The sequence below is a fragment of the Pelophylax lessonae genome, assembly GCF_965119305.1.
Source record: "Pelophylax lessonae genome assembly, chromosome: 7".
Taxonomy (NCBI): Eukaryota; Metazoa; Chordata; class Amphibia; order Anura; family Ranidae; genus Pelophylax; species Pelophylax lessonae.
This window is the reverse complement of record NC_138774.1, coordinates 268,572,564-268,589,421: the sequence shown is the minus strand read 5'-3', so window position 1 is coordinate 268,589,421 and position 16,858 is coordinate 268,572,564. Positions and strand designations below refer to the sequence as shown.

The following is a 16,858-nucleotide window of genomic DNA, read 5'->3' as shown; positions in this document are numbered from 1 at the left end:
TGCTGTACATTGTAATACTGTATGTACGGACAGTTTAGGATTACATACACTGCTAGATTGATATTTTGTTTGTCTAAAATTTCCACTTGTCAAGGTGATGTGCACTCAGCACATTATTACATTTGCTACATATGTGGGTAATTACAACTTGAACTTTACTTAGAATAAATACTTCAGGTGCTAAAAATAACCTTTAGCTTGGCATTTCTTTTCCAGCCCAGTAGAATCATGCCTTGTGACATATGAGGAGAGAGTATGCGTTTCTCCTTGGTCATATGCATTTTACACAGTCTGATGACTAGTGGGTATACTGCCTAAATTAAAATAAATAAATATAATTTATTTTCTAAAGTCAAGATCCACCTTTCTAATACAATTTTAAAAAGTGGTCCAAAACCTGATTAGTTTTTGGAAACAAATACATAAGATAATTTCCAAGGTGGTTTTGTTTACAGACCACAATAGCTTAAGCTGAAATAGACACAAAGAACTGAAGGAGTAGCGACTCCCCTCCTCCCTGCCTGCCATTTTAATTTCTCCCTAGGAAGTTGCATTTAGAGAAAGAAGCCCTGAAAGCAAGCAGCAGAAATTTTAACAATTTTACTTTGGGTACCAAAAGCAATTTGATTTGACAATGGACTAATCTGAATAGACAGAGCCGTTTACCATACGGCTAGGTATGCCAGAGAGTGTACTGGTTCTCTATGGAGAAGCAGAGTTGTACGGATTGTATCTTGCAGACAGCTGGATAATATTGAGAAGCAAAATAAGGAACTTAATACAATATCCCATTGATATACCCAGAAAGCAAGAAAACAACACACCAGTGCATAGAAGGTGAAATAAAACCAGTCATTTATCTAGGGCCAAAGAAGTCATTCCCAAGCCCTAAACAGCTGTTCACACACCTCCAGCCAGAAGAGGGTCCCGCAGAGAACACTGCAGTCAAGATGGGACAGCTGCAAGAGCTTCACAATATGGAACGGCTTATGTTTAACTCCAAGGGGGTTAGCCCAGACCCGAGCTGTAATGATGTATCTATGAGGAATTGAATGAACTTTCCAACAGCAATTGAATTAAACACAATCCTATTAAAACAGGATTCCCTGTGTGTAGCAGACAACATCCACTAGAGGGTAGCAGATACAAAGACAGTCACAGCTAGCAACTCATTTAGGATTCTTTTGGCATTCTCTAATGCTCAGAAATTCGGATGATTCCAATGACTCTCTGGCTCTCTTTAGGTCACATGACCAGTTGAGACTGGGCAAAATGCAGCCTAAAACCTCAGAGGAGTCCATAATGGATGTTTAACGTTTACATGAGTCAGACATTGGCTCCACCTGGATCAACAGAGTAGACATAATAATTAAGCATATACTGAACTGACCTCATGCTGTCTAGGGAATAGTGGGAGAATCCTGGAAAATTACAGATTGGTCAAAAGAAAATTGCAATCTGAGCAATACTCTACAATATATGACATTACCGGGGCAAAGCAGGTGTCCATAGGGGTTAATATACTTAATGAAATAGGCCACAGTACTTCTTCCCTTGACACCCTTATGCCCACTCATATCCTTAATGTCTGCACTCGCTCTTTCTTTCTTCACTTCTCTATACAAGGCCCAACCAACACAAAGGTGGAATTTAAACATGATACTATGGCTGTCTGACAATGTCATAAAGTGACAGTTGACAGTATATAACAATTGTACAGCTTTCATTGTTGGGCTATCTAATTCTGTGACATGTTATTAATATTTTACTACATTTCATCAAAGATTATTGAACAAACAAGCTACAGAAAAATACATCATGTCATTTTACCAGTATAGCAAATCAGATTCAGGCCAAACAAACTGAAGGCCATTCATTGAACATTTACAATAGGCAGCCACTTAATCAGACTGTTATATATATATATATATATATATATATATATATATATATATATATATATATATCCTGCAAGATTTGCCAATAAATAAATATGGTAGAGTGGGGGGACTGTTTGTGGTTTGTCTTGTACTAGGTTCTTGTTCAATTCAGTCCAGTGGCTTCACCCAGGTGTTGTGGTTACCAAAGGAAAACTTTAGTGTGAAAGTATCAGGGCTGTCCTTGACTCCCCTCTGAATATTTTAGTTCTCTGGCTGTCACCTCAATATCCGTTCCCTTTGAGCTTAGGTTCTTACTCCTAGACAGTAGGCTAAAAACGGAGCTGCCTCTAGCAAATAGAGGGTTTGGCCATCCCTAGGATGTTTTTTTTGCCTAGTGTCCTATAAACTCAATAGTCCGAGACCAAGATCTCAGCTGTTCCCATCAATGAACGAAAGGGAAACAATGTTCCTCAGCACCTCTCATAAACTCATCAAATATCCAATCACTTTCTGATAGTGAGGCCACTTGCCTATTCCTTCTTACAGACTGCATACTCTTATTGGCCATCATAATTAAAGTATGAGCGCTTAGAGCAGGGGTAGGCCACCTGAAAAATGGTGGAGACCTACCTGAACAACATGGGAAAAGTCAAAGATCACTGGGCACAGTGTCGCCCCTTCACACCCAATTTAAACATCTAATTGCCATACTACTGTTCGCAATCACGTGCATTGTACAGCAATCATGGGTTTAAATCATGTGGTGAGGAGGCAACCTATCGCTTCCTCACCACCTATCAAACACACTTGGATTGCTTTTCAGAGTAGCAGCAGTGCCTTCTGCACTTGTGCATGGGCCCTTAGTTGCATTCGGCAGTGGCACCATTAGGGGTCATTCACACAAACTTGGGGGGTGGTAAACCCTGTGGTTGACTTTAGGTAGCAGCCAAAGGTGTACACACGCCGAAGAAGGAATAAAGCCCCCTGTTGCTTTTGGTGGAATTTACTGCCTGCCAATCGCGACCCATTCAAGTAAATGGGGCCACTCTGCAAGTGCCCCACAACTGTATGCTTCTGTAGGGGCCAAGGGGTTAAAGCAGGCAGTGAGAAAGCAACACAACACTGCATGACAGGGAGTATAACTCCTGCTGTGGCTGAAACACGTGTACACCCCTGGCCACTGCAGCTAAAGGGGGTGCGGTTGGGGCAGGGGTGATAAAAACACATCTTAACTATGGGGTTTTACTACCCCCCCCAAACTCCAAATGTAAATTAACCCTTACTATTACCCTTACTGTTCTGCTGCGCTGCGGTTTACCTGCACCCTGGGTGCAGCCCAGTGCATCTGCAACTTTTTTGAGTTTGCTACGCTTTGCCATAGACCTCTATTATATCTTACAGGTGTGGGGCACTTTCTGAAAGTATACCAAACCCACAGAATATAATAAAAGTCCATGACTAAGCACAGCAAACCCACAGGAAAGCTGCAGGTACACTGCACTGCACCTGCGGTGTGGATAAACCGCAGTGCATCAGTGTGAAAGCAGCCTTATATTATTATCCCCAGTGTATTGCTGACCTGAAAATCTATTCTTTCCTGCTGATGGCACCACTCTGGAGACCCCGAGCCGGGATTAGAGATCAAGTGCAGTTGGTATCACTCCGCATGGGACATGAGCCAGCACTACAGAGGAGGCATTGGCTTATGTGGCTCTTGCTCCCTTTTACAGCTCCAACTTTACAAGTAGGAAGGGACAAGTAGTCCCTCTGCTCCCTTTTACAGCTCCAACTTTCCTGCCATCCCAGAGCACTCTGTTCAATGCTCTGGGATGGCAGGTCAGCAAGCTGAGAAGGTGATCTACCAGTTACCTGTCTGCGATCCACAGGTTGCTGACCCCCAGGGGCTGACTGGCAACCTTCGGCCCAGGGGGCAAGTACAAACCAGAAGCCCATGGTGCAGCTAATAGGCATCGCTCCCTCTATCCATCTTCCTGGCTGCCTCCTGACCCCAATTCCAGGCTGAAGCTCCGCTCCGGGTACTCTCTACTGACTGGCCGAATCTGGATTCCCGACTTGGTCAGCAGGGGGCGGTTGGGGAGAGCTGGGACAGCTCAATCAGGGCTGGCCGGGGGAGGCGAGTCTCCAGTGGTGCATGGAACTGGCCTCTGTTCAGACACAGTTTACACCATGCATGCTGGGGGGAGGCCTGTGCTCTGTCCTTGTCTCTATCCTGCACTCAGTAGGTAAGCAGTGGAGACTTTTTTACTTTTCTTCACCAGGAATCATTTAGGCATGTCTGTGGCAGAAGCGGTGCAGCCTTTTCATGGGGCATCAGAGCTGACCCCCCACTTGGATGCAAGCTCCAACACTTCCCATGTGTTACCTCTATGTCTTGCAGAATGGTCCAGCATTTAGCCATGACAGTAAGGTTCGGAAGACTGTTGCAGGAAGAGGTGTCTGCACTTCACGCTTACAACATTTTGGCCACCCCCCAAGGAAGGAGGTTCTTTAAATACCCCAACTGTTAATCCCTAAAAAACTGGACCCCTAAGCCTGACACTAGTTACTGCCTCAGGTATCTAAGCAGAGCTCTCAGTGCCAAAAGAAATTGCCTCATTCCCCTAGACACACAGTATTTATGGAATCTTATAAATCCCCAACTCCATCAAATAGTATTGAATATCAGACCTGGAATCATCTTACACTCCTTAGCAATGTTCAGAAGGTATCCACTTTAACATAAAGAATATATGATTAATTGTCCTGGTGTAAGCTTGAAATCCTTACCCTGAGTCCTATGGGTCCCTGAGCCCCAGGTAAACCAAGCACGCCAGTGTTTCCTCGCTTTCCAGGCAAGCCATCAGGGCCAATTTCCCCATCATCTCCCTGTTCCCCCTGAAAAGGAACAATTCATTCTGGTAAATACAAAATATCTTATGACTAGTGTTCTTGGTGTTCATTGCTGGGAAATTCACACACTTACCTTTATCCCCACACTGCCATCTTTCCCTGGTATTCCCTCTGGTCCAGGAGGACCCTCTTGGCCTTGTCTTCCTACCACTCCCCTAGGACCAGCCAATCCTACAGCTCCCTAAAAATAAAGTCAATCAATATTAAAGATTTCAAGTTTTCACCCATTGCTAGATTGTTAAAACAAACCTGTACTTCCCTTATTTAGGGCAAAACAATAGATTTACTTAAAAGGTGGCCCCACTAGGGGCACATACTCACCTTTCTCTTCAGTCCCCAGCCTCCCCATTCAGCTGCCAGGAGTGAAGAAAATTACCTAATATTTCTATGTATGTGAGAAAATTGACTCACTCCCCTCCCGCCAATGTGACAGTGCTTGTCAGTTGGCCACTCAGGCACCAAGGAAGTGAGGAGGGAATTATAGCTTACAAGGATCTAACTCTCCCTTTTTCCCAGCAGGTGCACAGGACAGTATGGGAATTAAAGTAAGGTAAGTATGCCCAGCTGGTGGCCCCTACCATTCAAGTGAACTTGCATGGGCAAAGCACGTGTTCAGATTGCCATCTACAGTATGTACTAAGACAGAATTTTATCTCATATTCTTTTAGGATTCTGAAGAACATACAGGACCATAGCAAACTGAAATGGGAATAATAAAAAAAGGAAATAAAAGGACATTAAAGTGATATTAAAGGTTTTTTTCTTTTTAACCAACATACATGTTATACTTACCTGCTCTGTGTAGCGGTTTTGCACAGAGCAGCCCCGGTCCTCCTCTTCTCGGATCCCTCACCGTCACTCTTAGCCCCTCCCTCCTGCCGAGTGCCCCTAGACCACGCAGCTTGCAATAGGGGCACCTAAGCAGGTTCGCTGGGGAGCTGCAGCCCTCCATGTCCATTCACACACAGAACCGCAGCTCTGCCCCCCCCTCTCCTGATTGGCTCAGGTGCTGTGATTGACAGCAGCAGGAGCTAATGGCTCCCGCTATGGTCTCAGCCAATGAGGAGGAAGAGTCCCTGGAGAGCCAAGAAACTTGTGCACATTGCTGGGTCGAGATGGGACTGATGAGAAAGTCTTAGCCTCGGTTCACATTTATGCGATGCGGGAAGGCTGCGAATCCGCAGCCTGTTCCCGCATCGCACACGCACCCCCGGCAGTTCACACTGCCATATGCTGGGGGTGTCAATGTAATCTTAACGACACCCCCAGTTTGATCGCATATCGCAGTGCGATTGTGCAGTTCGCACAGGATCAGATCGCACAAGTGTGAACCGCTGTGCGATCCGATCCTGATGCGGCTAGAAAAAAGGGTCCCTGTGCGTGTTTGGTGCGGCTGCGGTGCGAATTTAGCCATACAAACTGTATGGCTAAACTCGCACCGCACAGCCGATCGCATGTAATGTCGGAGCAGTGCGCTCCGACATTACATGCGAACCCCGCACACGCACAAGTGTGAACCGGGGCTTAGGGGGGGGGGTCTGGAGGGATGCTGCACAGAGAAGGTTTTTTATCTTCATGCACAGAATGCATGAAGGTTAAAAAAAAAAACCTTGAGCCTTTAGAGCCACTTAAAATGTGTCTGAGAAGACAGCTGTATACAGTGAATCCGGAAAGTATTCACAGCGCTTCACTTTTTCCACGTTTTGTTATGTTACAGCCTTATTTCAAAATTGATTATATTCATTATTTTCCTCAAAAGTCTACAAACAACACTTCATAATGACAACGTGAAAGAAGTTTGTTTGAAATGTTTGCAAATTTATTAAAAATAAAAACCGTAAAAAAAATCCCATGTACATAAGTATTCACAGCCTTTACCATGATACTCAAAATTGAGCTCCGGTGCATCCTGTTTAAACTGATCATCCTTAAGGTTTTTCTACAACTTGGAGTCCAACTGTGGTAAATTCAGTTGACTGGACATGATTTGGAAATCCACACACCTGGCTATATAAGGTCCCACAGTTAACAGTGCATGTCAGAGCACAAACCAAGCCATGAAGTCCAAGGAATTGTCTGTGGACCTCTGAGAGAGGATTGTATCAAGGCACAGATCTTGGGAAGGGTACTGAAAAATGTCTGAAGCATTGAAGATCCCAATGAGCACAGTGGCCTCCATTATCTGTAAATAGAAAAGTTTGGAACCACCAGGACTCTTCCTAGAGCAGGCCGTCTGGCCAAACTGAGCGATCAGTAGAGAAGAGCCTTAGTCAGGGAGGTGACCAAGAACCTGATGGTCACGCTGGCAGAGCTCCAGTGTTTCTCTGTGGAGAGAAGAGAACCTTTCAGATGAACAACCATCTCTGCAGCACTCCACCAATTAGACCTCTATGGTAGAGTGGCCAGACAGAAGCCACTCCTCATTAAAAGGAACATGACAGCCCACCTGGAGTTTGCCAAAAGGTACCTGCGGGACTCTTAGACCATGAGAAACAAAATTCTCTGGTCTGATGAAACAAAGATCAAACTCTTTGGCCTAAATGGCAAGCGTTGTGTCTGGAGGAAATCAAGTACCTCTCATCACCTGGCAAATACCATCCCTACAGTGAAGCATGGTGGTGTCAGCATCATGCTGTGGGGTTGTTTTTCATCAGCAGGAACTGGGAGACTAGTCAGGATCGAGGGAAAGATGAATGCAGCAATGTACAGAGACATCCTTGATGAAAACTTGCTGCAGAGTGCTCTGGACCTCAGACTGGGGCGAAGGTTCATCTTCCAACAGGACAACAACTCTAAGCACACAAAGATAACAAAGGAGTGGCTATGGGACAACTCTGTGAATGTCCTTGAGTGGCCCAAACAGAGCCCAGACTTGAACCCGATTGAACATCTCTGGAGAAATCTGAAAATGGCTGTTCACCAACCCTCCCCATCCAACCTGATGGGGCTGGAGAGGTCCTGCAAAGAAGAATGGGAGAAACTGCCCAAAAATAGGTGTGCTATGCTTGTAGCATGATACTCAAAAAGACTTGATGCTGTAATTGGTGCCAAAGGTGCTTCAACAAAGTATTGAGCAAAGGCTGTGAATACTTGTGTACATTGGATTTTTTTAAGTCTTTTATTTTTTAAAAGGTTTGTAAAGATTTCAAAAAAAAATTCTTTCCTGTTGTCAATTTGGGGAATTTTTGTAGAATTTTAAAGGAAAATAAAGAATTGAATCAATTTTTGAATAAGCCTGTAACATAACAAAACGTGGAAAAAGCAAGTGCTGTGAATACTTTCTGGATATTCCGCACTATAATATGTGTTATAGGTAGAGAATGCCAAAATTATACCTCTACAACTCTGCAACCATTTTGTCTTTTTTATGCTGGATAAGCGGGAAGACATTAGAAACTTAGTCAATGTTTTCATACTTTGTGCCCACTAAGTGTCTCCAGGACAGGAAGACAGACAGCAAAATAAGCCTAAAGAGTCCGCCTTTTGACAACATTTTATGAAATGAGAATACTTTCACTGTCCCCGTTACAGAGATTTTCCCTAATCTCCTGCCTGAGACCACCCAGGAAGTTTGTCCAAGAGAAGACTGTCCTGGAGGGATCACAGTGGTGGGTAACAGGAGGACACTTTTTATCTGACAGGTTTAATACAAACACACACACACATTTATATATATATATATATATATATATATATATATATATATATATATATATATAAACTAAATTAAATCAATATTTAGTGTGCCCACCCTTTGCCTTTAAAACAACATAATTTCTTATAAGTACACCTGCACACAGTTTTTTTTTTTTTTTTTAATGATCTCCGAAGCTTGTTGTCCGAAACATCTAGGAAAATGAACCACAGTCTCTGTTGCTTCAGGCTCTTCGTGTAATCCCAGAAAGACTCGATGTTGAGATTCATGGCTCTCTGGGGGCCATATTATCTCTTCAAGGTCTCTTGTTTTTTTCCTGAAGACAGTTCTGTATGACTGTGGCTTTAGGTTTGTACTTTTCGGCATTGAGAAGATCATTTGTTCTAACCAAATACTCAATGCAAATGCAGAAATGAAGTCCCAAATAGGAAGGAGCTCCACCATACTTCACTGCTGTCTGCAGACACTCACCCTTGCACGGCTTGTTTTTCTGTGTGGGCTGGTGTGAACAGGCCCCTGTGTGCAAGTATACGTCAGAGAATCGATGCTGCTTACAAAGCAAAGGGCAAATGCACCAAACATTGATTTGATGTGAGTTTTTTTTCATGCACTTTGTGGAAAGTTAATAATAAATAAAAACAAATTAATGTTTTTTTTTTTTTTTAAACCTGCTAATTTTACAGAAGTTAAAACATTAACAGTACTATATTTAAGGAAAAATTTATAAATATATACACAGTATATACTTGGCTGAGAGAATGTGAAACTCAAAACTTACAGGCGGTCCTCGAGCTCCGGGTTCCCCTGGTTTTCCTGGCTTGCCCTTTGTTCCCTTTGAAACAACAGAGAAATTAACTGAAATCTGGATTACTTTCACATTTGGTTGAAATCTACATTCTGTTCCTTTATGTAGCAAGTGACACCTGTACTGTCACCTTTTCATACAACTGTATCAGCTCTCCATATACTATAAAAAGCCAATCACGCTGATGGATTAATACTGAAAAAAGAAAACGAGCACAACTTTGAAATTGTAGCGCTTGGCTAGCAATAATTCTATTGTCTGCACATTTTCTTTTTACTACTTTTAATGTATTAGCTACAAAACCTTTTTTTGTGTTTCTAATTTACAGTTTTTACGGAAACAATTTATTCCAATAATTACTCCTAATCATAAAGTTTTTTGACAATCCCTCCATTTACTCTTGCCCATATTTCATCAATGTAAAGTAGAAATATTAGCAAAACATTTTTTTATCATTTTGGATAGAGCAAAAGAGGGTCATAAGTAACCCATCGGATTTTTTTTTTTCCCATCTGTGTCCCATTGCTGAGATTTTCCTTCACTTCTTGTCTCAAAGCCAAACAGGAAATGAGGGGAAATTCCTGCAAATTAAGAGAATTCCTTCAGGGCCCGCCAGGTCACCAGAACTAGTGTCCCCATTGGAAGATATTCCCTCTATTACTTTTCTAGGGACAACCCAAAACTTGGGGATTTTCTTTTACTTTCACTTTCAATAATGGCAAACAGGACAAATAAAGATGATGAAGTTCCTTAATGGGGGCACAGACAGTAATAAAAACTCACAAGCATTCTAATTCCCCTCCACTCCATCCAAAACTAAAAAAAAAAAGTTTTGCCTTTAGTTCTACTTTAATTATACGCAGCTAAATCTGATCTGTAAATAGATACTAAAAACGTATGAAGACTTTTAATCCATTTGATCAATTTTTCTAAAGCACAAAGCAATTGTAAACATTTGTTACTGTAGAACCATAATTTTCCATGTCCGACTTTGTGAAACTTTGTTTTCTCAATTGAGTAACTGAAGGGCCAAAACAATGTGGCCTTAGTGCCGGTTCACACTAATACGACTTGTCAGGCGACTTGGTTAGCCTGGCAAGTCGTGCACCGTCGCGGCCATTGAGTAGTACAGGAACGGTTCTAATAGGAGAGACACAAGTCGCTCCGACTTAGAAAAAGGGTCCTGTACTACTTCAGGGCGACCTGGAGGCGACTTGCATTGACATTCATTTTATGAAGTCCGTGCAAGTTGCGCTGCACCCGACTTCACAGGTCGCCCCCTAAGTCGGAGCGACCTAGTGTGAACCGGCACTTATAGCAAAACCAGTAAGGGCTCTCTAATCTCAAAAACAATTACGAAAGCCATACTGTGTTTTGTGCCCACAACCAACAGCAGTTCTATTCATTTTGTTGGATGGTGGGGGAATACAAAATGTGTCAGGAAGAGGACAGCCTGGTCAACTATGAATCCCTTTCGATCACACAATGTTTTCACAGCGTTATGCAGAGAGCACTTCATAGAACACAGCAGGCTGCACACCTGTTATGACTAAGGCTTTATAGGCTGAAACGTGTCAACTGATCTTATCAGCAGTTGTGTTCTGTGGTTCCTAAATAAAGATGAAGATTTTTTAAGAGCAACTACTGGTGTGCGGATCATCTTTCTACATATGTACTCAGTTAAACGGCTGTGGATCGGGCACCCGGGAGCTTGTTTATTGGTGAGCTGTATGGGTAGTATATTATAAAATATATATAAAATATATAAAATAGCTCCTTCTGTTTGTATTTCAGACTGCACACCTAGCCTGCATTTTATACGTGATAGGTAAAATACAAGCACAGTGTGGAATAAATCCTGTGATGTCCAGTGAAGAGTGGATAGTGATATCCGCTCTTTGTTATAAATAGGCCCCTAAGTGTTTTCACAGCAATCATCAGAGGTTTCCAAAATATATGAATTAATTTTATGTAACAGTCAAATGCCATTGCCACCTGCATAAATCACTGTGTAGCCAGACATTGCTGGATGCCTACGACCCTATAGTAGTCTGCCACAGCTACACCCATGAATTAAATTTTGATTGATCCAAGGATTCTGCTTTTATAGTGGCACGATAAAGGGTACAAATTCATCAGCTTTAAAAAAAGGTTTTCTAAAAACTTTCCCTCATTAAACTCACCACCACCTGGTTAATAGACCAGAGAGTCAAGACCCCTTCCGACATATCAGTGGAAGAATGATTTGTTGATGTAGGGAATACCAAGTACTCTTGGTAAAGGAAAGATAACTAGCCGCTAGCAAATTGTAAGTTGGAAATGCTGGTTTGGTAAAGATCAAACTAAGGGTCCATGTACAGTGGCCTAAAATAACGCTGCTACTGGAGGAGTTTAGAGTTTTGCCTGTAGAAGCAACTAAAGTTATCCTATGTGTCCATGCACATCACGTTGTTTAGAGGAGAATTTCAAGCTCAACGTTTAGAGGCAGAAAAAAACCCTTCTGTTTTGCGGTTCTGGCAGAAAAAATAGCTAAACCCTAGTACAAATAATGGTCAAAAATAGCCTTTTTTCCTGCCCAGAGCACTAGTGTTTTTTTTAAGTAGAAAGAGAGAAGTGCTTATGCCGCTGTACAGAACACTGGTGAGACCTCACTTGGAGTATTGTGCGCAGTACTGGAGGCCATATCTCCAGAAGGATATAGATACTCTAGAGAGAGTTCAGAGAAGAGCTACTAAACTGGTACATGGATTGCAGGAAAAAACTTACCAGGAAAGGTTAAAGGACCTTAACATGTATAGCTTGGAAGAAAGAAGAGACAGAGGGGATATGATAGAAACTTTTAAATACATAAAGGGAATAAACTCGGTAAAGGAGGAGAGCATATTTAAAAGAAGAAAAACTACCACAAGAGGACACAGTTTTAAATTAGAGGGGCAAAGGTTTAAAAGTAATATGAGGAAGTATTACTTTACTGAGAGAGTAGTGGATGCATGGAATAACCTTCCTGCAGAAGTGGTAGCTGCAAATACAGTGAAGGAGTTTAAGCATGCATGGGATAGGCATAAGGCTATCCTTCATATAAGATAGGGCCAGGGACTATTCATAGGATTCAGATATATTGGGCAGACTAGATGGGCCAAATGGTTCTTATCTGCCGACACATTCTATGTTTCTATGTTTTAAGCCAGTGTGCATGGACCCTAAAAGACATTAAGAGAAACAGAAAAACTACCATTGTTGGTCTACGTTTGTACATTCTGGTTGATTGCCAAAAATACCAGGTCACTGACAAGCTTATCAAAAAGGAAATTTTTTTTTTTTCAAACTTTCTTGACCTGCACACTTATTCTGGGCCACCTCCTCAGATAACATGGCTGTTATACCAACCCTCTGGGTCCTATACTATCATATTAAGGAGTTGGTCAGTAGTAGCAACCATACTTCTTTCATGGCAGAAACCTGTCACAAACCTGGCACCATGTGACAGACCTTAGACCTTGCTGTTCAGGAACGGAGCACCGAGTCATTGGGGATAGGTGGAATGTCACATGTCCCCCCATACCCCAAAAGGTAGTGTGAAGTGAAATATTTACAGGCAACTTAAGAGTGTCTTAAGTGAAGCTAACTTTCAGCTTTAAAATAAACCTGTGAGTAGTAAAAAGCTCTTTTTTTGTCTTTTTTGGTCCCATTGTCTCTTCCATGTTACGCTTAAAGCTCCCACTGACTAACCATGTTCGAGTGATCACATGACCTCTAATTGCTCACTTCTCAGTTGACTCTGAGCAGCGAGCAGTGATACCCAGTCACCACTCTGCACCTCTAGTGCCCGCTTGAGTGTCAGGCTTGGCAATGGGCAGGCACCGCCAACTCTGGCTCCTAGCCATGTGCCGAGAAGCAAGCCAGCTGTCAATCAGGCAGCTGAGTGGATCCCATCAAAATTTTCCACACCAGCTGTACTCCTGTGATCCACAAGAGAAATATGGCCAAAAAAGCTTTGACCATAGTTTTCTTTATTACCCAACCCTGAACTCCAGAAAATAAGCTGAGTGAGATAGGTGGGAGATACACAAACACCTATTAGTCAGTTGTTCAGAACATACCCTTTCATACAGTATATAAGGCCACATTCTGCAGGCTAATATTACAGTGAGGCATCCTTTCCTTTACCCTGCAAAGCTTACCATAGAGAGCCAATCAAAACATTTTTCATGCCTCTCTGACACACATCATCATACATAATTGTCTTTTATGATATGCACAGTAGATAGCTGTGTTCTAACCATCATCTGCCTCTTCCTATATGCTATTGATATGCTCTGTCCTATGTCTTACCTATACATCATATAAGGTGACAATAGGCACAAGGAAAAAAAACTGAATTTGGTAAGATCTCCTTTCCAAAAACAGAGAGGTTTTTCAGTTGACTGGATGCAGGCATTGGTGTTGAGGGCTGGGTTAGCTACTGCTCCTACATTTACTATCATGTATGAGAGTGGTACAGAGTGTGCGACAGGCAAAGGGGTACTCTCAGAAGATCCTCCTGATAAAACGTGAATTCCTCTCTATCCAGTGTTTGCTGAAGTAGTAAGTTAGTGAAACTTACAAATAAAGTAAAGGAGGGCTAATAAGGGGAAGAGCTGACAAGAGAGTGAGAGCCCAGCCACATAGATGTTTGGCTATGATTTTGTATGCAGCATTTTTTTTACTTAGACGGGTGCCCAAAAGTCTAACATTTCCAATGTAGAAGAAATCACCAGAACCTACCACAGTGCCTTTGGATCCCTTTAAGCCCTGAAAACCTGGAGATCCAGAATGTCCCTGCAAAAAAAAAAAAAAAGCAAATTTTACTGGAGAGTACACAAAAGACAAAATACTGAAAATAAAGTAGGAGGCATTTTGGTGTGAAGCACACCAAGTTCTAATCATCACGCTACATTAGCCAATACACCAAACAATATCTCATTTTACGGCAACTTAAGGTGTAAGTGTAATTTTGGCGAAAAATAAACTACATGCACCCTGCCTCCCCATTTAGCTTTATTGTGATATGAAATGTTTGTTACTGAACAAATAGGAGGCAGAGGTAGGACGTGGATGGGGTCAAGGACACCTCAAGATTTACATACAACTTCAGCTGTATGTATCGCCGCTACTGATTGTGGTTTTCACCAATGGCCACCTCCAATTATGCCTCAATGGGCAAAGTGACATTGGGGGAGGTTTACAAAAAGAGGAGCATTTCGAATCTGGTGCAGCTGTGCATGGTAGCCAATCAGCTTCTGACTTCAGCTTATTCAATTAAGCTTTGACCAAAAACATGAACGCCGACTGGCTTCTATGCAGAGCTGCACCAGAATGTGCACGCTCCAGTTTTAGTAAATCTCCCCCAGGGTCTCTTTAAACTGGCCATCAACGTTACAATCTCATTTTGGGTAATTTTTAAGGAGAATATACAGAGATTGTATAATCAACCTGATCACATCATCCAGTCTGGAATTTTTCAGGCAGGCCCTCACACTACGCAAATTCCTCTAATCAGACTAACATGTATGGTGAGGATTACAAGCCAACAGTGACAGTTCCTTACCGGTAAACCTTGTTGCCCTGGTTTTCCTCTGGGGCCATCTAGTCCTTCTTGGCCCTGCATTTAAGTAAAATATGGTTAAGGGTTATACTAGGCCTTAAAATTAATCAATATGTTTCATATTTACAATAATATAGAACAGTGTTTCTCAAACTTTTTTTTAATCAAGGCACCCTTTAAAATGATTCACAATCTCGAGGCACCCTATTTTAAAATGTAAAAAATGAATCTAATAATTTTACATTACGAAGCAATATCCTTGTACCACAGCCAACGTTAGAGGTAATTTATTCTTCCAATTACACCTTAGCACACGGATACTGACTAGTATTGCATTTTTTCTTTCTTTCATTCAGTTAATGTGACCTCTTTGCCGACGTTGAGGGACGGGGGAGGTTAAAACAAGGATGCTGTGCAGGCGCCCAACATCCGCCTTATCAACTGATAAAGCCATTGGTGATTAGGAAACCCGGCGGCTAGAAAGTTGTAATGGTGCACAATGAAAACCTGTGGCTTGTATACAATTTTTGGGCACTTTTTAAGAAACTTTCCAAGGCACCCTGGTTGAAAAAGGCGGATATAGAACAATATTGGCCTGTTTTTGGCTTGTATAGTAACCCTTAAATAGAAATCCAACTTGGCCTTCATAAGTTTTTATCACTCATGTGGTTTTTGGTACCTTTAACATCAAACCCCAGAAACATTTTTTTAGTTTTTTTTTTTTATAGAGTGTAGAAGTGTTAGATTTGTTGGGTTTTATTGCTGTCTAAGGCCTCATTGGGGAAATTTCTCATTACGTCTTGTTCCCATCAAAACATTTGATAGTAAGGAAGGGTAAAACTCTAATTGGGACACAGCTAGCACAAAAAAAGCGGACTGGGGTTCTAGCTTTACCCTACTTAGATTCAAAATAATTTATTTTTAACTGTTCCCTGTGTCCCTCATGAAGATTTACACTATTTACTACAGGAAAATCTCCCTAAAGAGGCCACAGATAGTAGTAAAAATGGACAGTTTTGGCATTGCGTACATTTTAAAGCGTGGCTCCACTCAAAAGGGGAAGCTCCGCTGCCACATTTGGCACTTTTTTTTTGGGGGGGGGGGCAGGTACCTGCATGTGCAGTAGGAAACCGGCTATGAAGCCGCAAGGCTTCACTGCCGGTTTCCCTTAGTCAAGATGGCAGCGCCAGCACCTGATAGCCGACTGAAAAATCAGCTAAGGTTAGGACAACGCTGGATTCCTGGACAGGTAAGTGCCCCAATATTAAATAATATTCAAAGTCAGCAACTACAGTATTTGTAGCTGCTGACTTAATTTTTTTTGGGGGGAGCCAGGAGCTGCTCATTAGGTACGCACCATCTGTTTATAGAAAGAAAATGAGCAATGAGACAAAGATCCTTCATTTATCTGATAAATAAAAATGCATTTCTGCCTTTGCACATATCTGCATGGCACAGTAACTGCAAGACCTCATACTGGTAATCTACTTCTAACTTGTTTGTTCAAATACCCAAGATTTATTTGAAAAAGAAATTAAAAGCCCAAGGTAACTATTTGTGCGAGCATCTTCAATCCCTAAGATTGATGAAGCCATCAACTGGTATTAAAGCAGAAAGTACACTGAAGATTGTATGTGAATGTTACACCAAGAAGATTTTTATAACTGAATAGGCATGGCGATTTGAAACTAGAACAGGGTGATTTTACAATTGTTCACATCTCCTGTCATGATCGTGGACAGTCAACATTTGCCTTGACATATTACTTGACACCAACAAAAACGGTCATACCTAAGGAAGAAAAAGGTAGCCTGAAAAGGATACGAATACTAAAAAATACACAGCATTTCTCCAGATCTATCGTGTCCACCAACCTTATAAAAGGACACATAAACGTGTCACTTATAGATTTGAAATCACATACCAAAAAACAATATATCTTGTGGTATGTATAACTACAGAGAAACTGCAGACCACTTAGAACCATATGGCATTGTGCTATGGAGAAACCTATCCACAGCTCC

At 41.9% G+C, this 16,858-nt stretch overlaps 1 protein-coding gene across 1 annotated transcript in view; it reads right to left on the bottom strand.

Annotated features, from left to right (window-relative positions):
• Positions 1-16,858, bottom strand: part of COL27A1 (collagen type XXVII alpha 1 chain) — a 582,809-nt gene that overhangs the window by 72,034 nt on the left and 493,917 nt on the right. The window contains exons 44-48 of the mRNA XM_082264626.1: positions 14,838-14,891; positions 14,015-14,068; positions 9,224-9,277; positions 4,864-4,971; positions 4,668-4,775 (exon numbers count right to left, since the gene is read on the bottom strand). Of these exons, the coding sequence (XP_082120752.1) occupies positions 4,668-4,775; positions 4,864-4,971; positions 9,224-9,277; positions 14,015-14,068; positions 14,838-14,891 (378 nt within the window). The remainder of the gene's footprint in view (positions 1-4,667; positions 4,776-4,863; positions 4,972-9,223; positions 9,278-14,014; positions 14,069-14,837; positions 14,892-16,858) is intronic.